General features: G+C 37.9%; 2 protein-coding genes across 2 annotated transcripts; one reads left to right on the top strand and one right to left on the bottom strand.

Annotated features, from left to right (window-relative positions):
- Window positions 1–1514: 1514 nt before the first annotated feature.
- LOC134496988 (vomeronasal type-2 receptor 26-like) lies at window positions 1515–7792 on the bottom strand. The gene is given in 6 exon segments (XM_063302704.1): window positions 1515–2425; window positions 3425–3551; window positions 4238–4423; window positions 4425–4476; window positions 5994–6829; window positions 7481–7792. Coding segments are annotated over 6 exon segments (2424 nt in total).
- Window positions 7793–17144: 9352 nt separating this feature from the next.
- Window positions 17145–26149, top strand: LOC134496989 (vomeronasal type-2 receptor 26-like). The gene is made up of 6 exons (XM_063302705.1): window positions 17145–17362; window positions 18256–18433; window positions 20087–20944; window positions 23437–23664; window positions 24001–24127; window positions 25242–26149. The coding sequence occupies exons 1-6, from the start codon at window positions 17145–17147 to the stop codon at window positions 26147–26149; spliced, it is 2517 nt and encodes an 838-aa protein (XP_063158775.1).
- The last annotated feature ends 393 nt before the right edge of the window (window positions 26150–26542 follow it).

Raw genomic sequence — 26542 nt, forward strand, 5'->3', positions numbered from 1 at the left:
CGCCCGGACCTCAGCTGCATCCCGCCCTGCGAGAGCGGGGCTTCGTCGCCGGGCGCCGAAGGGTTGCGCCTCCTCGGTTCCTGGTTCTCCATGCCTGGCTGGGTCCCTCACAAACTTGTTGGATAGGTACCAGGTGGAAAAAATTTTTTTGGCGGTTCCCGTTTTTATGTCAGGGCCAGCCTCGCTTCGCAATAAGACACAGACTCACTTAATGGGTATTAAGGATTTCTGGTTTATTGGAATGATAGCTGACAGAACGAAAAACGGGAACGGGGTAGGTAGTGTGGGGGTGCCCCTTTTATACCCTCCTGTATTGCCCCGGGCTTCCCCACCCCTCAATGCCCCGATCCCTCTTGATGGGATCCTTGATGGCTGCGTGGGCGTTTTCCCCGGTGTCCTCTTTGTCTCCCTGCAATGGTTGTGTTCTCCGGGGCACCATGTGCTCCTTATCTTCACTCCTCTGACGTCTCTCTTTTCAGTTGTTGATGGGATCATGGGTGTGGGTGTCTTTGGGTGCTTGTTTTAATCCCTGATTGGATTATCTTCTTCCCCCCTTTCCTTAATGATCATGATCCACGTTGTGAGGCTCTTTGTGCCTTGCAACGAGGTCATGACATTTCTGAACTCTCATGAGAAACAAATGATTGTCTTCAGCATTCCTTTTTTTTAAAACAAATATTTTCATGTTTTTTGGTGGAAGTTCTCATGCTGCCTTAGGCACAAAGCCAGCTGGGTGACCTTGGGCCAGTCACTCTCTCTCAGCCCTAGGAAGCAGGCAATAGCAAACCATTTCTGAAATCCTGCCCAAGAAACTGGAGGGACTAGCCCAGGCAATCACCAAGAGTAAAAACAAAAAAACAAAAACCTGACTTATCTAATTAGGATTATCAAGCCTTTAATAGGGCTGCTAGTCAAAAGAACTCCCTAAAAATGGTGTAAATAATTTTCTTCCTTCTATATGTTACTGTCACTGTATCATTGTAATACATATTCTACAGCCCCAGGAAGAGTGGTTACATCTATGTTGATATACATATCCATGTTTCTGTTTAAGTTTCTGTCTATTTTTACCCCCCCCCCCCATTCGATCATGTCTGATTCTCATAGACTGCCTGGACAAGTCCATACAGTTTTCCTGGCAGGTTTTTCAGAAGTGGTTTGCCATTGCCTCCTTCTTAGGGCTGAGAGACAGGGGCTGGCCCAAGGTCACCCATCTGGCTTTCTGCCTAAGGCAGAACTAGAACTCACAGTCTCCTGGTTTCTAGCCTGATGCCTTAACCACTACACCAAACTGGCTCTTTAGTCTATATCTATATCTATATCTATATCTATATCTATATCTATATCTATATCTATATCTATATCTATATCTATATCTATATCTATATCTAGACCGGCACCAACATATACATATATACCAATTGATTCTCTGCCATCACATAAATTTATGGACCAACTTTACATTTTTAAAAATAATTTCCATTGCTCTCTTTGTGATTGATCTCCTGAGAACATCAGTTTCTTGACTTCCTATTTCTTATTAATTGTTCTCTATTATTTAAGTCAGGTTTCAGTAAAATAATGTAACATTTGGGGAAGAAGATAAGGCCCAGTAATCCAGCACTGGAGCTGAGAATAGAGAAAATTTCCACAGCCACTGTGTACTTTCCCTTGGTACTTAAGTAGGTTGGAACAAAAGACAACCAAACACTACAGAAGACCAGCATGCTGAATGTAATGAACTTGGCTTCATTGAAGCTGTCAGGTAACTTCCTAGCTAGGAAGGCCACTGTAAAGCTCACCACGGCCAGGAAGTCCATAAATCCCAGGACAGAATAGAACATGCTTGCTGAGCCTTCATTACATTCAAGCACAATTTCTTTGCTCATTGAATACATATCAAAATCTGGGAAGGGGGGAGAGATTGACAACCAGATAGTGCAAATAGTGGTTTGAATAAAGGAGCAGGAAAGAATAATAGAGTTAGCCAATCTCTTTCCCACCCATTTCCTCATCTTGGACCCTGGCTTCATGGCCAGAAAAGCTAGAACCACTGTGATGGTTTTAGCAAGCACACAAGAAATAGCCACTGAGAAGATAATGCTAAAATAAGTTTGTCGAAGAAGACAGGTGACCTTCTGAGATTGACCAATGAAGAGAAAAGTGCAAAGGAAAGAGAAAAGAAGGGAAATGAGAAGAATGTAGGTGAGGTTCCGGTTGTTGGCTTTGACAATGGGAGTGTTCCTGCACTTAATGAAAATTAGAAGCACTAAAATTGTGATGAATGACAGTGAAAGAACAAAAACAGTTAAACTGATCCCCAGTGGTTCTTCATAGGATAAGAAAGTTATATCTTTGGGGATACAGGAATCTTGAAAATTATTTGGATATTGATCTTCTGGGCACTCAAAACAATTAGTCATATCTGAAAAAGAAAACCTGGATTTAGACTTACAGTGAGGATTATTTATTTATTTCTTTGTTTTTCTAAAGTGTTTTGAATAATTCCCATCCTACAGCTCACTTTTGTAACAACTGCATAGTATTATAAAGATAAGATACTACTTTCCAGGAAATTTGGAATGAAGTGTTGGGACATCCCTGGTTTAGACATAAGTTGATTATGGTTTTAAATCTGTCTGTGTGTGTGTGTGTGTGGGGGGGGGGTGTTTCAGGTTTTCAAGGAAACACAGTTGCTTTGAGCATATTGGATTGAGTACATTCAGAGAATACAGTATTTGATTAGGGAAATGTGTCAAATTTGTTTGAAATTTAAGATAGTAGAAGAAATATTGTTTTGGGCTTACTCCAGAGTTGCTTCATGTAAATTTAATATTTATATCTCAATTAATACAGTGCTTAAAAATGGAGTAAGGTTTTAAAATAGTATGATAATATTAAACAAGATAACAAACATTTGGAAGTTTTAAATTTATGGAGAACTCTGGATCTATTATGCCTGAACTGTGGCAGAGGAACATGTTGTTTTGTTTCAAAGATCTTTCCATCATTCTGAAGCCTCCCTGACTGTCTATAATTCCCAGTCTGAAAAAGGGCTAATGGGAGGACTTTTCCTTGATGTTATACCCAGACACTGAAGGAAACTTTGAAAAGCTAAGGAAGCTGCAGAACACTCATAGATGATTACTCAGTAAAAGATAGGACATTTTCACCCAACTGGCCAGCTTATTGTGAAATAAATGCAGGAACACCAACAGTACTGGCACCTGAAAGTAGTTTCAAGCATCTGGAAAATGAAATTTCCATATTCCAGATGTGGGTGCAAAAGTACATATCACCAATAGATGGTAGCATAAACTTTGACTTTCGCCTCCATCCCATCCCAAAACAGGCAAAAATCAATTAGGGATAATAGAATTCTCAGCTATTACACTTAGAAACATTTCAATCCTATATCTCTTACCTTTCTGGTTTGAATTTTTTTCTGCTGGACATGGGAAACAATCATAACAGCAGAATGGCTGATCTTCTTTCTGTGCTTTAAAATGACCTAAAGCACAATGGTCATTACACAGAGACAAAGGCTGTGCCTATGTAAAAGGGGAGAACAGAGATATCATTTTGAATTTTATCAATTAGTCTTACAGCTACAGTCAAGAAATGGATTGATCTAAGAAATGGCAAAGACAATATCATAGATTAAAAAGAACATACCTTACTCATTTGGCTGTTGAAACTGTACATAGAAAAAGACTTACCTTTGGATTAGTGCCTGTCCCAAATGAGAGGATGCGGCACAAGTCTTTAGCCAATCAAGTCTAAGAACATCTCTGCATAAATTTGGCAGAGTCAGGGCCAGCTCTACTATTAGTAGACAGTATTTTAAGCAATAAGTTCTGAAGTTCTCTCAAGAAAAGGTTGTCATCATGTTTAAGCACCACAGCATGGTAGCTGGGAGGAGTATCTTACTTTCACCGATACTATCTTGACTAATTCACAAGGGAGAGTATTGGGTAGAAAGGAGGGTGACTAACACCAAATGCCTTCACAGCTTTGACATGCACCCAGAAATATGAGACTGTGTTATATGGATGTGTTATATGAAAGAATTTGGGAGAAGATTAGAAATTATTATTTAAAAGCACCTTATCTATCAGAGAAAACACAAGGAATCATTGCAGTATCTGCATAATGAATGGCTTTGCAGTTCAATCTGATTGTTTAGCAAGACAGTGATGAACTATTTCAGATGCCCATAAAGGTGCCCACGACCTACCTGGTTGAATCTCTGAGGCCAGACAAGGGCATCTTCCTGAGTGGTGAACGCATGTTCTAGGGAAGCCATGGGATCAATCTTTCCAACTTTGACTCTAACAAAAGACTGGTTTGGGAAGGTGACCCAGTTCACAATATCAAAACCAGCTTCCAATTCCCCAGTTTGGTCAAAGGAAACTTTTTCCCCCGGCATTGTTGTTAAATGACACTCGTCTTAAAAAATAGTGTAGCTGAGTTGGAGAGACAACAATTGTATAAGGACATGGAAAAAGCTACATCTAAAGAATTATTTTTAAAGTGACATAATGAGATGTTTAAAAGCTATCAACAGGTTTAAGCAGAGATGTTGAAATAACAGTAGCAATGGTGTAAGGAATTAAATTAAAACAATTGTGACTATCATGGCAAAGAAGCAGGGATGCAGAGTGAGGAAGAGAGAAGATGGAATATAAAATTAATTTTGTAGCTTGACATATAGAGGTTTATTAATATGTAAGTAGAAGGGAAGGAAGAAAGAGAGCAAGGGACACTTCTAGAAGTCATAGTCAAGTCCACTGCAGAATCTGACCTACAGGAGGCAGAATTCATAAGGCTATGCAAATATTCCATTTGGATTTTTCATTTGAAGATAATTTAATCAAACCATCAGATTGGATCATCAAATTGACTTAGATATCTCTACATCAAGTTGGAGGATTTCTGCACATCTTCCCCCAAACCTATTCAGAAATCTGTGTCAAATTGACTCAGCTTGACAATTCAGTTTCAACAACTGTACTATTTTCTGAAATGATCTGTACTGACTTCCCTAATGGAATCAGGGCACTGAAAGTGATTCAAATGATTCACAAAGATCTAGTAATTAATGGTTCCCAAAATGACAGATGAGGATTCACAAAGAATTCAGCAAAAGTACAAAGAGACCATTTTCATAACTTTTCACACTTTCTGTGGAATGGTCAGAGCTGTGCAAGTCTTTAAAGGGTGATTGAATGAAGAGAATATTCAAATGATATCACAAACTTGAACTGAATCTTTGAACTGATTCTATGCATCAAAATGTATCTTGAGCCTTTGAATCAGTTTGTAAGGATACAGTACATATGATAGACTTATTAGCTTTGCATAGGCTCAAAAATTGTAGAGGTTTTCCTTCCATGTATGAATAAAGCTTCTCTGATGTTGACATTAGCAGCGAGTTAGTGAGTTTATCACCTTGATAAACCATGTCTATTGGAGCATTGAGGGAATGTCACTCTGCTGTCTTCTAGAATTTATTTAGACAAATTTGCTTTGTGGGAGAGAGAAAACAATTCACATATATTCTACTGCTAAAGTGGTGCGCAAAGCCAGGAGGACCACTAGTCCAAAAGGGCAGGTGCTGAGAAGACTATGCAGTATCTGTGTCCTATAGGGTCCCTTTCCCCTTCTATTTACATATCATTCTGCCCAAAATGAGGCAGTTGAAGATTCTGAATGTTTTCCTATTATACCCTGTGGTTCACTCTTCAATCAAATTGAATCTTCAATTCATTCATATCAAGATTTGCTGTCTTCAAATATCTATTGCAAGTTACAATCAAAACTTGCCTGCTTCAGATCTTGAATTCAACATGGATCTTGACTGATTTCCAAATCCCTTATGAGAGATACTGTGGTTTTTAGTTCAAACCATGTAGAGTTCAAGATTAATGAGTCTAGAAATCTCTAATGTTATAAAATAGATTATCTGCTCAGGACTTCACCTGCCAAGTCTTTATATTTGGAAGTTTCATTTTTTTTTCTCATCTGTGATTGTTTGGTGTTTGGATTTGGTTGAAAGCATGTCATGCAAAGCACGTGCCACAGCATGGACCATATTATAGAGGTTGTAGCTTTGACCAGTCATGCTCATCTCAAAAACCGATCCAGGAAGTATTTCCAGTTTCTCCTCCCCAGTGCAGGCTTTTCCATATTCATTAGAGTTGGGAAAGAAACAATTAAATGCATGTTCCCAGAAGTCTTTCACAAAACCATCCTTTTTTTCTGCAGTATGATTCCTGACTTGAAGAAATTTCTGGAATCCTAACATTTCCTGCCGATGAACTGCTAATGACAAAGAACCATGGATGAAATCTAGATCCCATTCTTTTTGAAAGGGAAGTGATGTGAATTCCATTTGGGCTGTCATAAGCCATACTTTTGATTTAATTTCTTGATCGTCCATTTGTGGTAACACAATCAACACTCTCAAGGCTATCATAGTCTGCATTTCACCATATACAATGATCACATTGGAAGTACTTGCCAGAATGACTTTTGATATTGGAAGCCATTCTAACAGTACCTCTGCACCATCCTTGCAACCAGATTCAATGCAACATCTTTCTATGAACTCAAAGCAGATACCTCTCTGGGCATATACAGGAAGCATATTTTGTACAAATTTTTCTCCATTATCATCATCAAGAGAAATGACGCCAATCCAGACCCAACTGAAATGAAGCAGCAATCTGAGAATTCCCATATCCTGATGATTAGCATTTGGGAACATCCAGTGAAAAAAGTGAGCTTCTTCTTTGTTATTCATTACTGGAGAAGAACTGTATATCATCTAAAGAAAGAGATTAAAATGGAAATGATAAGAAAACATAGAGTTTTCAGTTTTAAATGTGTATCCTTCCCAAACGAATTGTACATTATTGAAAAGACAAATTAAACAATAACCTGCTTATTTAATTTTCTAACTATGTTGTTTAGTTCATGCTCTTCTTCTGTATGTGAATTTTTCCATTTTCCTCCCACTATTTCGCTATATGGATAATCTATATTTAGAAGCAAAAATGCACATTGTTTCACATTTTCATACTTCATAATCCCATAAATACCCCATAAACACTAATGATCAGTCGGCTGATGAATTACCTTATGTTTGAAAACTTGTGGACAATTTGAAACACATTTGTTAAAAAAAAAAAAAAAAAACTAATTGATGAATTATTTTAACATGTATATACTGGAGGTGAGTCTAGATAAAAATAGATTCTATCCTCTTTCACTGCGTCAGCACACTAATAAAGAAACACATATAATTTGATTGTTATTATGTAATAGTATAATGTTAGAATTCTTTTCCTTATTCAAGGTTTGATTCTAAGCCACAAAAAAGCCAGATCTCCTTATTCCAAGCACACCAAGAACATAAGCCATATTTCAAAAGAATGAGATATGTGAATCTTGCTAACACTACCTCCACTTTTCTTACCAGTGGGATTTTATAGATGAACAAAGTGGTGGCCATGTCAAGGCAGGTTTTAGAATCTGGTCCCCCCATAACTGTGATTGTGTTTGTTTCGGTGTCACACTTGAAGTTAGGGATGAATCTGTCTTGTGAGGAGAGGAATTCCATTGAGGCCAGATAAGTCCATTGTGGTCTGAACTCATTATTATAGTTATCAAAGCCCAAGGTGATATTGGGCAAGATCCAGGGGCTTTCATTAATCTCCTTTACAGTGAACACTAATGCCAGGATTTGCTGATAGCTCTGAGTCAGTACCCTACAATGACAGACAAGCATGTTGTTTTTGTATATCTGTTTTAAAATATGTCTACTACATCACCTTTTAGCATAATTAAATATCCTATCTGCAGAATGCTGGGATTAATAGGCCCTCAATAAAAGTGGAATTTATACAGCACTCAAAAAGGCATTGAGGTTTGAATCCTTGGAATGTAACCAATGTTTTCTAACTAGATAGTTTGGAAAATAAAAGGTTCTTAAACTGAGCCCCAATGTTACACTGATTAATGACAGATGATCATTCAGACATGTCCTAAGGCAATTATTCTATGCAGACAGTATTGGCTGACAATAGTGTGTTTGTTACCTGGGTGGAGTAGAACATTTAATTTTATACTGTTAGTGATAGAGACTTGGGTTCTGTATTCTGATTCCAGCAGCCATCTACTTCTACAATAAGGAATCTGGAATTATTCCTTTCACTGGCTGCATTGCAATAACATTACTGTCTAAATTTTATTTGGCCATCATAAATGCTTAGTGTTTGTACTGCTTTAAAAAAAAATGAGAAGTGCTTAGCATTAGTACTACTTAAAAAAAAAAATAGCATCTGCACATACAAATTAGGAGTTGAAATATATTAATTTTGTTGGAGAAAAATATACATCTCTAGGATGAAAAACAGAAAACATTAAATTGGTAGAAAGGAAAGGAAATCACTGTAGCAACAGGAATAATTACAAGATCAGAAGAGAATGATTTCAACCATGTCTGTATTTAGAATGGATTTTTTTTTTTTTTTTGGAGGGGCAGTGACCATTGATCACCAAAATCAATCTCCAGCTCATTTCATTTCAGTGGAAAAGACGAATGCATGTTATAAATTAAATTAAATTAAATTAAATTAAATTAAATTAAATTAAATTAAATTAAATTAAATTAAATTAAATTATTTGTTTAAATTAAATTAGATAGTAAACAACCAGAGCTGTGGAGTTGCTGATAAACAATGAGTTTTTCAGTGTGGATAGGATTTTTCATGCACTTACTGCAGCTGAATACAGTAGCTCAATACCAAACATATGAAAATGTCAGGAAGCTAGTCCAGCAGTGTTACCCATATGAGATGTTTCATGTACCCAAACTCCTAAAGGGTGTATCCCCCTTCTTTTAGTTTTTTTTTTTTTTTTAAACTCATACAGTCTTTCCCAAAAACTATTTAGGGATTATTGTGAAAAACCTGTTCTGTGTGCTATAATTAAAATGAATCATAATTACAGCCGGTCATTGGCAGGTTCATGAGTTGGCTGTTTTTGAAAGGTGGCCACTCTTGATTGTAAGATGCTTTGAGGAAGAATTCCCGCAATAATGAAGTCTCCTGGCTGATAAAATCTCTGAAGAAAATGAGCCGATTTGTGAAGGGTGCTTTCAGCAGTAGTTGTGTGACTTGTCAGTTGAGGGAGTAGCACCAGAACTGATATTCTTAGCAGTAGCATCTTGCACAGAAGCCTTACCAGAATGAATTTCCTTCCCTGGTTGCCACTGGATTTGACGTACTGTCATAAAAGTATTAGTTGACATGAATGACATTGCTTTTGATAGGAGGAAGTGGGCAAAAAAAGAAAAAGAAAGGAAAGAACCTATATATATCTTCTGAACCTTCTAGGACATAATGGAAAAAGGAATATTAATAACAACCTTCATCCTGAAAATTTGTTGCATGAGCAGCTATGGAAATTCTTTAGGGACCCGGAAAAGAAATTGCTGTGATCATGGTTAAGTTCATGCCCAGAGGGGGAAAAAATGTCTGATCAAAGGTGCCATTTACTTCAATCATGTTGAAAGAATGTTTATCCTAACTCACATAATTGTTGTTTGGTGTTCTTTTTTCTCCACAAGGCACAAAAAGACATGCAATGGCTAATAGCATTAGTAATATCAAACACTGTCATTTCTTATATCCTTTATACATTTGTTCTTTACAGTGCAGTGAAGAAAATACAAAAGTAGAATGCATGTAACTAAATTAAAGGAAAGGAAAGGAAATTGTAAACAGACTTGCTCATAAACAATGAGTTTTAATCAAATAAAGAAAATATTACCAGCTGCCTCATCATAATATTGGCATCTTTTTTTCCTTTTCTTGACTTTTCCATGGAAGTGTTTTTCCAATATATTTGCCATATTCAATGGTTATTAAATTGTTTTCTGTTTTTCAAGAACATGGGAATATCTGACTGGTGGAAAACCTTAACCACAATAACAATAAAAAAATATGCATTCTTTACATTCTAAAATATCATTTGGGTTATCAAAAAAAGTTAATGAAGTCAGATTAGAGTCTAATACAATGGTCTGAGCAGTGAATTCTCCTATTATTTTAATAATAACAGTAATTATTCAGTCCAAAAAGACTTTAACAATTATTGGACCATCGCATATGGCAATATGTACCTATTCCTTTACATTTTCTCCAACATTCAAGACACATGCTAGAACTTTTGTTTCAAACTTCCTTGGTGTTAAATACATCTATGTAATATGTTCATTGCATTTTACCTAATATTGACTGAGATTGTTTTCAATGGTTTTCTATGCCAATTTAATAACCATGAAGTCATCGGTATCAGAGCTGCTTTTCCATATTATCATCATCATCCTTCTTTTCCGAGACAAATACAATGTAGGTTAAAACAGCCCAAGTACCATCCAAAAATACAGTAGCATTAAAGCAGTTTCATCCATGATGTGCTTCTATTAGCAAATCTGGATATGACATAGCTTTATGGCTAAGGCACAAAACTTAGAAATTAAAATGATGATTTCAGGGTACTTGTCATTTAATAGGGCTTCCAGGTAACTTTGATTGGGGCAGCCAAGCAATTTTTACATTAGAGACAAATTCAATGAAAGTCTACAAAGAATTCCCACCTTAGAAAAACTTGTCTATGGTTTCTGGTTCATCAGGGGAAAAATGGCATTACTTAAGCACTATAGGGATTTCTTTATCAATAATTGATCTCCTCTTTTAGAAATATGTTGGCATAAAAGTCTTTAAATATGGTTAGACTTACCATATTGAAAAAATCCAGGTGACCATTAGAGAGTATCACTAATTGTATCTGCTCCACACCCACTGAGATAGGCCAAACTCAATTATGAAGAATAGAATTCAGAGCCAGTATTCTTGGCCAAGTTTCTTACCTTCCTGGTTTGGAATTTTTCCTGTTGGACATGGAAAGCAATCATAGCAGCAAAATGGATGATTTTCTTTCCTTACTGTCATGTTCGCCATTTCAATGTCTTTGATACATCGTAACGTTTTGCATGTCATTAGCTGGATGCGTGTTTCATCTTTCACGGGAGGATGGGAGGGTTTATCTCTTGGCTCTGCTTTTGGAATGTGTTTGGGTTATCTGTTGTGTTCAAGGTTACTTTCCCAGGCTAGCAGTTCTGATGGTTGCCAGCACTTGGGACGGGCGGTGCTGCTGGCAGGGAGGCGGGGTACGTTTGCACCGAGGGTTTTAAGTTTGTATTTGGCACGCTTTTGCTCATTCTCAGCTTTCTCTGTATTTGTCCTAAGTTCCCTAATAAATCAGATTTCATTTAGCAACCTCTTGTGAGTCTGAGTATTTAGGTTGGGCAATCATTACACTTACCTTTTTATTAATATTATTATTGGTGCCTTCAAGTCAGTGTTGACTCCTGGAGACTGCCTGGACAAGTCCCTGCAGTCTTCTTGGCAAGGCTTTTTGGAAGTGGTTTGCCATTGTCTCTTTCCTAGGGCTGAGAGAGAATGACTGGCCCAAGGTCACCCAGCTGGCTTTGTGCCTAGGGCAGGACTAGAACTCACGGTCCCCTGGTTTATATTTTATATTCTTATATTTATGTATATTTTGTATTTTATAATGAAACTTTTATTCTTTTATTCACTTGTGAACCACCCAGAGTCATTGCATCATGAGATGGGCAGTGAAGAAATATGATTGATTGATTGATTGATTGATATAGTTGGCCTACTCTTAAATGATAAAAAGTACAGGCTGTGGCTTCTGTTTCCAGTAATTAAAGACTCCACCAACAGGGATCTCTCTTCTAAACTGTGGTCACCATCATTTGACTTACCCCAGAAAAAAACTGTTCAGAATGTCTGCTGTGATAGGGGCAGACATGATTTAAAATTTCTGTTCTTATCTTCAAGGAACAATCAGAAATTTGAAACTGTCATGGGAACTTGTCAGGGAATCAGAAATTATTATATCAAATGGATTTGATCTATCAGAGAAAATACACACAGAAACATTCTTATATGTGTGTCATAAACTGCTTTGCAACTCAAACAAACTGCTTTGTAAGACTCTGAAGAAAGAGCTCAAGATAACCATATATGTGCTTGGAGCCTACCTGGTTGAACCTCTGAGGCCAAACAAGGACATCTTCATGAATGGTGAACCCATCCTCTGGGGAATCTGTGGGATCAATCTTTCCAACTTTGATTCTAACAGAAGACTGGTTTTCAAAGGTGATCCAGTTGATAATATCAAAAACAGCTTCTATTTCTCCCTTTTGATCAAAGGAAATTTGTCCCCCAGCCCTGTTCTTAAAGGATACTTGATTTAAACAGTAGTGTAGCTGAGATGGAGAGAGTCAGAAGAAGATATATCTCAGATAAATTTGACTCACTGGTAGAATTTTCTTGAGCAGATTTTATTGGGAGAGAGAGTCTGCTTTCAAAAATCTGGTTTGCTTTACTTATGTGACACTTTATCTCACCCTGTATCAATAAATTTCATCCTTACTTATCATACTTTAATTCTCTACTTAGTTGTTGATTTCTAGTAGAGTTCCAGTTAACATCTGTGTACAGTCAGTCTGCAATTCTTCAGGTTTTTCAGCCCCTTTTTTATTTTCTTTCATTCTGCCTACTAAAAAAAGGTCACTTTTTCTTCTTATTTCCATGAGACTCTGCTATGTCCTGTCCTACAACATTTTTATGGCCTAATTAGGTCTAAGACAGATGCTCGCTCTCAGAGTTTTGCATATAAGGCAAATTATTTGCATCACGGCACATTTTATAAGTAAAAATGACCCTTAAAGGAAAACTAAAAATCATTGTAAAAACAAGAGTGAAAGCCCTGCATATTCCACTGTCTCTTCATTTCATTCTCACAAAAATCAGGGAGCTGAAACTATTTGGATGCCTTCCCATTAGAGCTTTTCTATCTCTCTTTAGTCTATTGAATGTGGAATTAGTCAAAACCTGATAGTCTTCAAAAATCAATTTTCAGATTTAAATCAAATGTTGAGGGTTTTATATCACCTGTAGAAATTTGAATGCAATTGATTGCACCTCCTGGTAATGGAAAATGTATGCTGTAGTTGAAAATACAGTATGACAGAGACCAGCAGGCTGATATGATTGGAAAATGCACATATGATAACCCATCTTGCACTAACTTGTTTCAAACATTCCCTGCCAAATCTGTTGATTCGGGACTGCCCATTTGTCTGCACTAATGATCGTTCTTTGTTTGAATTTGGAGGAAAGCATTTCATGCACAGCATGTACCGCAGCATAGACTGCATAGTAGAGGTTGTGGCTTTGACCAGCCATACTCACCTCAAGAACAGACCCAGGAAGCATTTCCAGATTCTCTATCACAGAACAGGCTTCCCATTTCTCATTTGTTTATCAGATTTGGGGAAGTAACAATTAAATGCATGTTCCCAGAATTCTCTCACCAAACCTTCCTTTTTTTCCTGCAGTATAATTTCTGACTTTACAAAATTTCTGGAGTCCTAACATTTCCTGCCAATGAACTGCTAATGACAAAAAGCCATGAGTGAAATCTATGTCCCAATTTCTTCCCAAAGGGAAGGGATGCAAAATCCATTTGGACTGTCATAAGCCATATTTTTTGTTTGACTTGTTGATTGTCAAATTGTGGTAGCAAAATTAATATTCTCAGATTGATCATAGTGTGAATCTCTCCATATACAACCATCACAATGGTCGTGCTCCCATGATGACATTTGATGGTGAGAACCAATCTAATATTACTTCAGCAGCATCTTTGGAATTATATATTTTTGGAACTTCTTCCAATGAACTCAAAGCGGATACCTGCCTGGACATATATAGGAAGTACATTTTGTACAAATCTTTCTCCATTATCATCATCCAGAGAAATAACCCCAATCCAGGCCCAAGTGAAATGAAGCAGTAATTTGAGAATTCCCATATCCTGATGACTGGCATTCAGTGAAAGAAGTAAGCTTCTGTTTGCTACTCATTATTGGGGAAGAACTGCATTTCATCTAAAGAATGGGATAAAAAAAATTAAGAAATGAAACAATGAAAGAAAATAGAGACTGGCATTGAAAACCTGCATATATCCAAAATTAGAGCCCACTGATATTTAATGGAATATATTTTTAACAATATATATATGTGTGTGTTTGTGTTATTATATATTAGTGGTAGCTAATATTTAATACTTCTCAAATCTTTAGGTCCCACACAGAACTTCGTTGGGTGTGTGTTTGTACGTATGTACGTATGTGTGTGTGTGTGTGTGTGTGTGTACACACACACACACACACACACATACATACTGTTTGTGTGTGTGTGTGTGTGTGTGTTGCCCTTTCCAGCAACTGGTAGGATTTCCAAAGTTCAGTCGCCTCAGCTATCTGTCAATGGTATGTCTGTGTGTATGTGTGTGTGTATGTGTATACAGTGTATGTTTGTCTGTGTGTATATATAAACACACACACACACACACACCTACATACATACATACACAGAGAGATACACACGCACACACACCTTTTTAACTCATATTGCTAAACAATCGAGCAAGGTTGAGCAGCCCATCAGCCCTATTCCCTCACCCAATACCCACTGGCTGCCTTCAACACTTGATATCATGAATTTTACTAGAACAATTGCTGAAGAAGCCTTGTTTCCAACAGCCTTAGTCATATCCACTTCTGCTTTGGAACCAGAAACTCTGTCAGGTAACCTCCTGGCTAGAAAGGCCACCCTGAAGCTGATAGTGGCCAGGAAGCCCAAAAAGCCCAAGTTGTAATAACCCTTCATTACAGTATAGGGCCATTTTTTCTGTCATGGAGTTCATGTCAAAATCAGGAAAGGGGTGGGGGGAAGATTGCCAGCCACACAATGCAAGTCAGCATGCAAGCATTTTCTTTTTATTTCAAAGCTTTTCTGTAGCCTGCCAGTGGAGACTTTCGATACCATCAACCCCAGCATCCTTCTGGACCAGCTTTGGTGGTTGGGAATTGGGGGCACCATTTACAGAGGTTTTCTTCCTTCCTTTGTGACCAGTTCCGGTTGGAGTTGGTTGTGGGGAGAGGTCACTCACTACCCTCTCCTTTGTCAGGTGCCACAGGACTTGACTTTCTCTCTTTTCCTATTCAACATCTACATGAAAATGTTGGATATGGTCATCTGCCAGCATGGGGTTGGGTATCACCAGATACAGCAAGGGTTTCATCACACCATGCTTCTTCTTGTGTGTACCTGTCTTTGGTTAAATCACAACTTAGAGGCATGTTGGAAGGAGATTGCAAGATCGAGACTTCCACTGTATTCTGCGATTAAGGGTGTCACACATCATCCCCTCCCCTGCATTTCAGTTTTCTAAGTCAAGTCCTTGCTTCTCTTGCTACTTTTTTCAACCTGGAGATGACTTCCCAGGGCTGGGAGTGGTTAAGAAAGGATGTGGCTCCTTTGAAGCTGCCAAAACAGTGGTCTTGTGGAGTGGTAGGGTTAAAGATCTGGGGGCTTTGAAATAGCCAGCCCCTCCCTTCACCTGCCCCTTCTCCCAGCCTGGGAATCAACTTACAAGAGGGACAGAAGGATAAAACCACCACTTTAGCCAGTTTAGGAGGAAATGGAATCCCTTTCCTTAATTTGCCTGCACAGAGAAGATAAGGTCACTGCTATTGGGTGGCATTTGTCCTCTGGCAGGCTACAGATCAGCAGTGAGGGAAAGACAGAGTTTTCTGCCAGATGAAGAACTAGTGAATGAAACTAGTGAATGAAGTTTAAATGAAGTTCAGAGGAAAATCCAATAGATATGTTAGACCCTGTTATATTGTTGGGTGTGTGTGTGTACGTATGTACATATGTGTATGTATGTCACTCATGGGCTGCATAATTTTCTAAGTAGCTTACCTATCCCAGACAGTTTGCAACCCAGAGCAGAAGATGAAAAACTGCAAATAATAAACTTTTTGTGTTAATTTAGAACACCCTTTCTCAACTGTTTGACCTTGGAGGAATCATTAAAATATTTTTTCAGGCCTCAGGGAACCCCTGCACATTCAGGCTCAAATATAGGGTGCCTAGGGTCAGAGAAACTCTGGGTCAGAGGTTCACTGAAAAGTTTCCTTTCATGCTTCTTGCTTCTGTCCTCTAGCTCCCTGAAGACATCAAAGAATCAGATTTTACACTTTCTCTGAATTACAGTCCTGGGCTGATGGTGAACCAAGGGTATGTGCAGGGTCCATCCTGAATAACTTATTTTAGCATACCTTGGCAAGATAGCATAAGTCCTAGGATGACTGCCTGCTGAATGATGTCAGGGGGTTGCACCAAGGGGGCCACATAGTGAAGCTGGGCCTGCATCACAAACTCATTGTGAAAGTGAATGGCCAGCAGGTTTTCATTATTAACCTTGTTTGTAGCCATAAAAACATAGGGGTGAGGATGGGTGGTAAGAATTGGCAGTTGTATGATTAATTGGTTCAGATCTGCCCTGTTTGAACTTTTGACTAAACCTTACCTTCAATTCAACTCGTCTGCAATATGCTATGTATTGATATGAGGGTATAGCAGACGCTCAGACTGAAAGATGATGAGATCATGATGATGATGATGATGATGATGATGATGATATGTAGCTGAAGACACAAATCAATTAGTCTTTTGCATACTGGTGAGTGTGTGCTGAAAAGTAATAATGGATACATATCTATTATTCTAGGAGGAGTCTCACTGAAATGGATATGATATTATTAACTAAGTGACACAGAAATATTCTTACATCTGGATGCACTTCATTTTTTTTTTCCAGTAGCATCACAAAGAAGCTTCAGCTGTGAGGTTTCCTGCCCTGTAATTAGTAAAATAACTATGATTAATCTGACTTCTTCTTAAATCCTCAAGAAAATCTGGTGACTGGAGAAAACAATGAAATAAGTCTGAGCATTAATATTCCCTGTTTCATTCATAGCTGGGGCAAAAGAACCATACCGCGCTATGAATCTGATCAATTAGATCAATTGAAGTCAGCCACTGATTGTGCAGGCAGAGCGATCCTCACAGTTCCTTCAGTATCAGTGTTGGAAAAGAGAACTAGCATCTGGTAGATGTTGGCACACCATGGCATCATTCCCAATGCTAGTGTTACTGTTGTTACTCCAGTGGGTATCCTGTACCCCTGAAATTAAATGTCCTATTAGCAACCCTCTTCCTATTCAATATAAATACTATCAATCAGGAGATCTCATCATTGGGGGCATTACTTCTCAGATCTATATGATTTCTGATCTGACAACATTCAGAAGACATGTGTCTGAGGATCTGGTGGAGGATCTCATGTATGAAGTTGCTAATCTTCATCATACTATATGGCAGTCCAGAAGGCATATGAGAGAGAGAGACTTAATTTTATCTCATTGAAAGCAGCTAACTTATTGCTGCATCATTTAAAAAGAAAATAACCCTAAGTAGTTCCTGTTATTCATATTTTTTTTTTCTAATGCAGTCTTGCCTCTTTCTTACAAACATTTCATCTGGTATTTAGACACTGCAAATCTATCATTGGTGTTAAGAGGAAAGGCTGCATAATCTGTAGTATGCCTGCCAGCACTGTAATTAACTTTGTGGGTCTTTTTTTCCCAGTCCCTTGAGGTTGAACGGGTTAGTGTGAAAAGATTTGCTGAAGCTGATTATACACATTTTCTTCTATCTCTATTCAGACTGTTGAAATGTTCCCTATGTCACCTTGTTAAATTGCTATAGCTAGTAACTGTTTTCAGCAATGCATATTCAGTGTTATTTATTTTAATATGTGTTCTTTTCAAAAAGGTAATGTGATGAATCTCTGCAGTGACCATTTAGAGCACTATAATCTGTGTGGTCAGAAGCAAAGATGACCTGCTTTTATTCATGGTTGTTTCAGTGAAACTATCTCATTATTTCTTAATAACAATTTTCCACATGGTTCTTAGGAGTGCCTTTTAGCAAGCCCCTGCACTAAGACTAAAAAAAAAAAAAATCAATGTCTGTGCAATGTTGTTAACACATATCTTTAAATGCAGAAAATGCATATTTTAAATCAGATGTACTGTGGCTAAGGATCTAATTCTTCTTGTAGGGTATTCTTGCAGAACTACCAACACATCCTGTCCTTGACTTTCACCGTCAATGAAATCAATGAAATGTCTTCTCTCATACCTAACATCACCCTAGGCATCCATGTCTTCAATAGCTATTTCATGGCAAGATGGACTTACCTTGCTTCAATGGAGCTTCTCTCCACTAAGGACAGATTCATCCCAAATTACAAATGTGACTTCCAGGACAGTACAATTTCTGTAATTGCAGGACCTAACTCTCACATCTGTCAATACATGGCCAACATTTTGAGCATTTATAAGATTCCACAGGTAAGATTTCCCCATATGGGAAGCATCCTTTAGATTCCTTAAACAAATTGTACATTTATGAGACCCCAGGCAAGATCTGCTTGAGAAGAAATGGGTGTCCTATAAGCTATTCACCCTTTGTTGTTCTTAGGTCAGATGATTGGCTTCATACTAGATCTCCTAGCACACCAGTATTCTAGGTGAATATATACTCCCAGATGATCCTTGGACACTACTGTATCTCCTTTTATTGGGCAATGTATATTCCATTTGCCAAGACAAATCATCATCATCATCATCATCATCATCCGAACTGTTTTCTTTATAGGAGCTTCACTATAACCACCATGGCTAGTAGTCTTTTTCTCTATTGGTCTGTCTAAGCCCCTGTTGAAGGAGGTATCCCTCATTACATCTATTGGTAATAAATGTGACAGGTTGACTTGCCATGAAGTCAACTTGACATGGGAGGTGATTGTGCACAAGTGAGAAACCTTAAAGAAGGCAAACCTTCCTTTCTGCTTGTATCTATGACCCCTGCAAGGGTCTCCTAGGAAACATAGAGTTATAGAGGAAAGTAAGATACTTCTTTGGTTATATTTAGAGTTCAGTCTTCCCTTAGATATATAAGCAGTCAAGCTATCCACAACTGAAAAAAATGCTACTTCTTAGGGGTGCACAAAATCGGAATTGGAATAGAAAAAGTGGATTTGGAGTAGGTGTTAGCTACACATCACTTGTCAATACTTCCTTACATCAAATGTTTATTTTTGTGGAAAAGATTTGCTTCTTTAATGAGTTCCAGAAAAGAATGACAAGTGTGTATGTTCAACATCACCTTTTCCCCCTTGAATTTGGAACTCAGTATTGCCATACTATTCATTCTATTTATTGCATTAAAATTAAATACATACATACATACATACATACATACATACATACATACATACATACATAGATACATACATCAAGGTTAACTCATACTGATTCAGGTTATTATTATTATTTTTAAAAGGCTTCATTGCAAAAGTTTCTTTAACATAGAAGATTAGCATAAGTTGATTAAATTATCATTATTTATGCTACTTCTTGAAAGAAGCTAAGGTTGCTGACATGCATGATATGACAATGATTGTATTTAATCCTTTGATATAATGGGCTGCTAATATCTTCTCATTTCAGCTGAGCAAAGAAATAGAACAATATGATACTGCCAGTGTTGGACCTTACTTAAAAAAAAAAAAACAATAATTCATAGAACTAATTATTTCATTCTATGAAATTGATATTCAAATGAGCAGCATGATATCAGGAAACAGGAAAAGTATGTCATAAATCAGGTCTTGAATATGAAATAGTAGCTTTACCTGTGACCCATAATTTTGAAGAAAGGTTCTGTGTCATACTCAAGTCCAATAATCTTTCTTAGTTGTACTGAAAGCTGGCCATATCTAGGTAACGTTTCCTGAATCAAACAATTTACAACGTCTACACTTTGCAATGCTATCATATTCAGAGAAAGTAAGAACAATTATGTTTTCATAAGTTAGAAAAAATCTGTTAAATTAGATCTGTATGGGTGTTTGCTATTAACTTTTACAGAGAATGAAAAATAAGTACCAAGATTTTGGGGATCCCTCCTCCAAGCTTCTTATTTTTTAAAATATCCTTCAGATCATTTATGGCTCTGCTCCATTGATGAATAACTATGACCAAGCTGACTTTTTTCACCAAATGTTTCCAGATGATGATGGTCAAACTATGGGGATTCTCCAGTTGCTACTTCACTTCAAATGGATATGGATTGGGGTAGTTTTTATTGAAAATTACACTGGCCAAAGGTTTGTACAGAATGTATATATCATGTTTTCCCAGAAAGGTATCTGCTTTGATTTCATAGAAGAACTCCCCAAAGAATCTTTTTCCACTGACATAAGTAGAATGGTAGATGACTGGCTTGAAACATACAGAACTATAATGCAGAGCACTGCCAGTGTTGTCATCCTATATGGAGAAAACCAGATCATGATATTTTTGAGAATGATTCCCTATGTTTCAAAATGGGAAGACATTCCTGTGAAAACCAAAGGTAAAGTATGGATTATGACAGCCCAGATGGAGTTCACATCCCTTCCTTTTCAAAAAATCTGGGGAATAGATTTCATCCATGGTGCTCTATCATTTGCAGTTTCCTCAAAGGAAGTGGTAGGATTTGAGGAATTTGTTCAGACTCAAAACCCAACTTTGGAAAGCAAGAACAGCTTCATCAATGTCTTCTGGGAACAGGCATTTGAATGCTCTTTACCTAAGGCCTTCATAGATGAGAAGACCAAAGATAGCTGCACTGGGAAGGAGAAGATGGAAGATCTTCCTGCATCTGTTTTTGAAATGCGTATGACTGGCCAGAGCTATACTGTCTACAATGCTGTTTATAATGTGGCAAATGCTCTGCAAGCCATGTATTCATCCAAATTGAGACACAGAATAAGGATTAGCAGTGGGAGACAGTTTCTTCAGAATCAACTATGGCAAGTAAGAAACTCAGCACATTAATGCAGGAGAGCTAACATAGCTGGAATATGAAATATCTACCTCTCATTTTCATTCAGAAGTCGTTACCTGAATGATTTAGATGGTATGGCTAGTATTCCTGATTTTTAAAAAAATCAGTTCCATCACTTTAAAAAGGGTGCAGTCATCACTGTGTGTTCTGTTTGTTGTTCTGCTGGAATGCATGTAACCAGGAAGCTCAGATAACTTACCCACAAAAAACATGCACAAAAGAAAAGAACCATTGTAGAAGCTAAATAGTGACTCTGTAATTAGACATGAAGAAATATTGCTGATATGTCTTTCAAAAGCAAGTTAGGGACAGCATGCAAAGGATAGCTTTTGGAATTCTTTCCAACTTCCACCAGTAGTGGCAACAGGAGACATCTGTGTTTTCTTCCATGTGGTGAAGTATTGCGTTGCACCTCTTTGCATAGGTGTGTGTGTGTGTGTGTGTGTGTGTGGTGTATGTGTATATTGCCTCTGTGTATGTACTGGTGTGTGGCTGTGGGTGTGTCTAATCAAGAAGAATTCACATGAGTTGCATATCTGTGTGTGTTTCTGCTCACCCCTTATGTATGGTTCCACTGGGTTTATTGATTGATTGATTTAAACAATTGATACAACTGCCCAGTTCATAGCAATAACTCTCAGTGGTATCCAAAATGTTAAAACCAAAACAATAAAATCAAACCAACAATCCAGATAACAATACCAGAGGTCAAAAAATAAAATAAAATAAATCCAACTTAAAACAAAGGAAGAACAACAATAAAACTAATTTGCAGTCCACCAGCAGAACTTATCCAAATGTCCCAGGGAACAGCCAGGTCTAAGCAAAAGGCTAGCATGTTCAGGGCCTTCTGAATCTTCAGAGGGATACTGTTCCACCCAACATCCAGATCTCCAGGGAGATATTATTCCACAGTGCATGTATATGAATGCTCTGTGAAGGACAAGGTAGGGTGCATACTCTCTACTCTGGATCATGTGACCAGGAAGTAGTATTGTTGGCAGAGTGCTAGAAAGCATTTGGCCCAGGAGAGATCAGAAAAGTCACACACCAGGCATTTCTATAAAAATAAATTTATTTACAGAAAGCACAAAAACATATTTACAGGCTTCTGCATTCTCACAGGCTCTCTCTGAGAGCTGCTTACTCTCTATATGCCTAAAGAGAAGGAAAACTGAACAAGCTAACTGCCCTCGCTTTAGGCAGTTGCAACTATTAACACCTGAAAAGAGGACAATTAAATTCAACCTCCTCACCCGGCCAAAATCATTTGTTACCACAGTAACCTTAATCTGTAGCAAAAAACAATATACCAAACAAGTATGAGGGAGCTTGGAATGGAGGAGTCAACAACATTTGGAGGAGGTGCCCAACTGCCTCTCCAATAGGGACACACAGAGCATTTCAACACACAACTGAATCCACCTAGTTTTCTGATTCTTTTTCCCGGTACACCTAATTCAATCCCATTCTATTCTGTTTTGGGAGATACTGCATATCCTACAGAGAGACAGGGTGTTATTTGCTAAATAAAACATCAATTGTCCATGATCACCTAGTCCTCTGTAAATTATCTCAATCACATATATAAGATACTACAATACCATCTAAAGAAGTGAAGTGACAGTATCAATAAGTCAGGATTCTCTTGGCTAATACTAAAAATGGAAGTATCATATTGCCTATCTCCATGGCTTTACTGGTCTCAAAATTGTCGTCTCCTCCTCCTCCTCCTCCTCCTCCTCCTCCTCCTCCTCCTCCTCCTCCTCCTCCTCCTCCTCCTCCTCCTCTTCCTTCTCAATGTTACAGCAACCAAACTGGAATGAGTGAAGGTTGCTGTCATAAAACCTCAATAAACTGATAGAATGCAGAACAGAAAATAGACAGCTGATATATTTGAATAACATAATGGGGAATTCCATAGATAAGTTTGTCACTACGGCAAAACAGTGAAATGGTAATTGTTGTTAGAGAGCTTTATTAGAAGAATTAAATTTTTCACATCTACTGGCCATAAGGTGAATTAAAGTATCTATCCATGTCTACAATATTACATCTACATTTGTCTTTCTTCTTCTCCTACCAATTTATGGTTCATGTTTATTAGATTTTTCAGTGTACTTGGAAACTGTACAGTATTGGCAATCTTTATTGTGATTTGTTTTATTTAACAACCTTGCAGTTTACTTCTGTAGTTCAGAATGGTTCCTGGTGGTTAACAACAAAACAATACAATAAAGTGTCTATATAGAATACCGTTTGATAGTATTACAGTAGATAGTACAGCATATAGATGTATGGATGTATAATACATATATATATTAGTAGAACTTGAATTGCTTCTATTATTGAAATGTTCAGAGATCGTAAAGAGACAATAAGGTGACCACTAATTATCCTTTCTGCACTCTTCTTTTGAATGGCTGCACAATATTAGATAATAACTCTTGCTTGCGTTTAGCTCTACCACTATCTGAGAAGTGTTTCATTTAACAACAGTGCTGGGGAAAAGGTGTCCTTTGATCAAAATGGGAAATTAATTGCTGCATTTGATATTATTAACTGGGTCACATTCCCAAATCAGTCCTTCGTTAGAGCCAAAGTTGGAAAGATAGATCTCATGGCTCAACCAGAAGAGGTTCTCACCATTTCTGCAGATGACATAATCTGGCCCACCATGTTTAACCAGGTAGGTCATATTTCAAGGGAATCCAGATAATCTCCCATCTGTCCGACTCATCTCTTGGTGACTACAGGGATGCATGAATGTTGCTTTATTGATCAGCCAAGTCTGTCTAGGTATGGTCACCTGTTTGGACAGGACATTGCATCGTTATCCTAAATCAATAGCATGTCATCTAGGAGTATATTGATTTCTGAATGCTTCAGAAAGAAGAGAAGACACTAATAATTCACTAAAATATCCCATTTACTGATAAGCAGTATTTTATATCACAATGTCATGTAGAACAGCAAGTGAAATGAAATTAATTCTAATACAATGCCTGGTCTCATTTACCAACAGACACTTCCTCTTTCCCTGTGCAACAGCAATTGTCCTTCAGGTTATAGAAAGGCCAAAATTGAAGGGAAGCCATTTTGTTGTTATGAATGCCTTCCATGTCCAAAAGAGAAGATTTCAAACCAGAATGGTAATTAAAAAGTCCTTGTTTGGCCATTGCTAAAGTAGTGAAATGTGTGTTTGTTTGTTCTTGTGTAAACCACCATATTATGGTGAGGTGGCCAGGACCAAGATCTCAGGTAGAGTCTCTTTTCACTCATTATGTGACTTTGAACCACTCAGATCTTAATCTGCATTGTAAGATTATGGAGAAATAAAATGACAACATATGAATAGAACATGAAATGTTTCTTTGAGCTCTCACTGAACAGGCAGGAGATAATGCAATATAGAAATATGAAATGGTGACAGAGAAAAAGAAATGGCAAAAGGGAAGGGGAGGGGAGGGAAGGAAGCTTGATCAGTTGTACTGGTGTAGCTCAAAATATTGATTTGTCTAACAATGTTTAGAATTAATTGACGTAAAATCTTTAATGGATAAATAAGAATGTGTGTTTTGTTGAGAGGAACAGTGATATTGTTGTATGTAACACAGTGCATAGGGATGCGGTGGTGCTGCGGGTTAAACCGCTGAGCTGCTGAGCTTGCTGATCGGAAGGTTGGCGGTTCGAATCCACGTGACGGGGTGAGCTCCTGTTGCTAGTCCCAGCTCCTGCCAACCTAGCAGTTCGAAAACATGCAAATGTGAGTAGATTAATAGGTACCGCTTCGGCGGGCAGGTAACGGCATTCTGTGTAGTCATGCCGGCCACATGACCACGGAAGTGTCTTCGGGCAAACGCCGGCTCTTCAGCTTTGAAATGGAGATGAGCACCGCCCCCTAGAGTCATACACGACTGGACTTAATGTCAAGGGAAACCTTTACTATTTTACCTAACACAGTGCTAAAAAATAAATGTGGGACATTTCAGCATACTCAGAGATGCTATATCTGTTTTGTTCTTAAACCATTGCTGATTATAACTTCCACCCAATGCAGAACTGGAATGCGTCACTTTCATCCTTGGGGGAAGACACTATGTTCATTAGACAAAAGGACATTCCTCAAATGACAAGGAAATTCCCCCTTAATCAGAAGCTACTCTAAATTGAATATTTATGTATTTGAAAGAACATTCATTTTGGATTAATTATTGTATCCTGCACTGAAATTTAAATACCTTGTTTCTCCCCACCCCTTTCCAGATATGGATGAGTGTTTTAATTGCCCAGAAGATCACTATCCAAGCAATAAAAACGATGCCTGCATTCCAAAAGTTATAAGCTTTTTGTCTTATACGGAACCCTTGGGGATCAGTTTGGCCACTGTTGCAATTGTCTTTACTTCTTTAACAGCTTTGATTCTTGGAATTTTCCTTAAGTACAGAGACACTCCTATTGTCAAAGCCAACAACCGGAACCTTACTTATACCCTTCTAATAGCACTGTTGTTCTCCTTTCTATGTTCTTTTCTGTTCATTGGCCAACCAGACAAGTGGCTGTGTCCCTTTCAACAAATTGCTTTTGGCATCATCTTCTCCACGGCAGTTTCTTGCATATTGGCCAAAACAATCATTGTGGTTCTTGCTTTCCTGGCTACAAAGCCAGGATCTAGAATGGTGAAATGGTTGGGGGGAAGACTGAGCCTCTCCATTGTTGTTCCCTGCTCCTTTGTTCAAATTACTATCTGTACGGTATGGGTTGCAACTTACCCTCCTTTCCCAGGTTTTGATATGCACTCCATAGTGGAAGAGATTGTACTAGAATGTGATGAAGGCTCTCCTATCATGTTCTATTGTGTCTTGGGATTTATGGGCTTCCTGGCCATTGTCAGCTTCACTGTGGCTTTCCTAAGCAGAAATCTACCAGACAGTTTTAATGAAGCCAAGTTCATCACCTTCAGCATGTTGTTGTTTTGCAGTGTTTGGATATGTTTTGTTCCAACTTACCTGAGCACCAAAGGAAAATACATGGTTGCTGTGGAGATCTTCTCCATCTTAGCTTCCAGTGGTGGTTTACTGAGCTGTATTTTTTTCCCAAAATGCTTTATTATTTTAGTACTACCTGAGCTGAACAATAGGGCACACCTAACTAGGAAGAGAAGTAGTTTTTAAAATTGTATAGTTCTTTTTCAGCCAACATTAAATGTTTGTCCCAGGAGAAGCAACGGGGTTTGTAAACGTCATGACTGATTTCATCCATATTGTCGACTCAATCTTTATGTAATAGATTCATGTAAATTCAAGGTATTGTTGATGACTCTTTGTTCCCTACATCCATAACATCTAAGGATCGCCTTCTCTCATACCAGACTATCTGCCTGGCAGATTACCTTCTCTAGTACCAGACTACTACCAGACTACCTACCAACTTCTCATATCAAACTACCTTTTGTACTCTGGAGACCTTTGAGTTGTAGTTGTGGTGGAAACCCATTTGATTAGGGCAGGAGAAAGCTCAGATTTTAATCTCAACTGTGAAATGCCCTGCCGCCAGAAGTTAAATCT

This window comes from Candoia aspera, chromosome 4 (assembly GCF_035149785.1).
Source record: "Candoia aspera isolate rCanAsp1 chromosome 4, rCanAsp1.hap2, whole genome shotgun sequence".
Classification (NCBI taxonomy): domain Eukaryota; kingdom Metazoa; phylum Chordata; class Lepidosauria; order Squamata; family Boidae; genus Candoia; species Candoia aspera.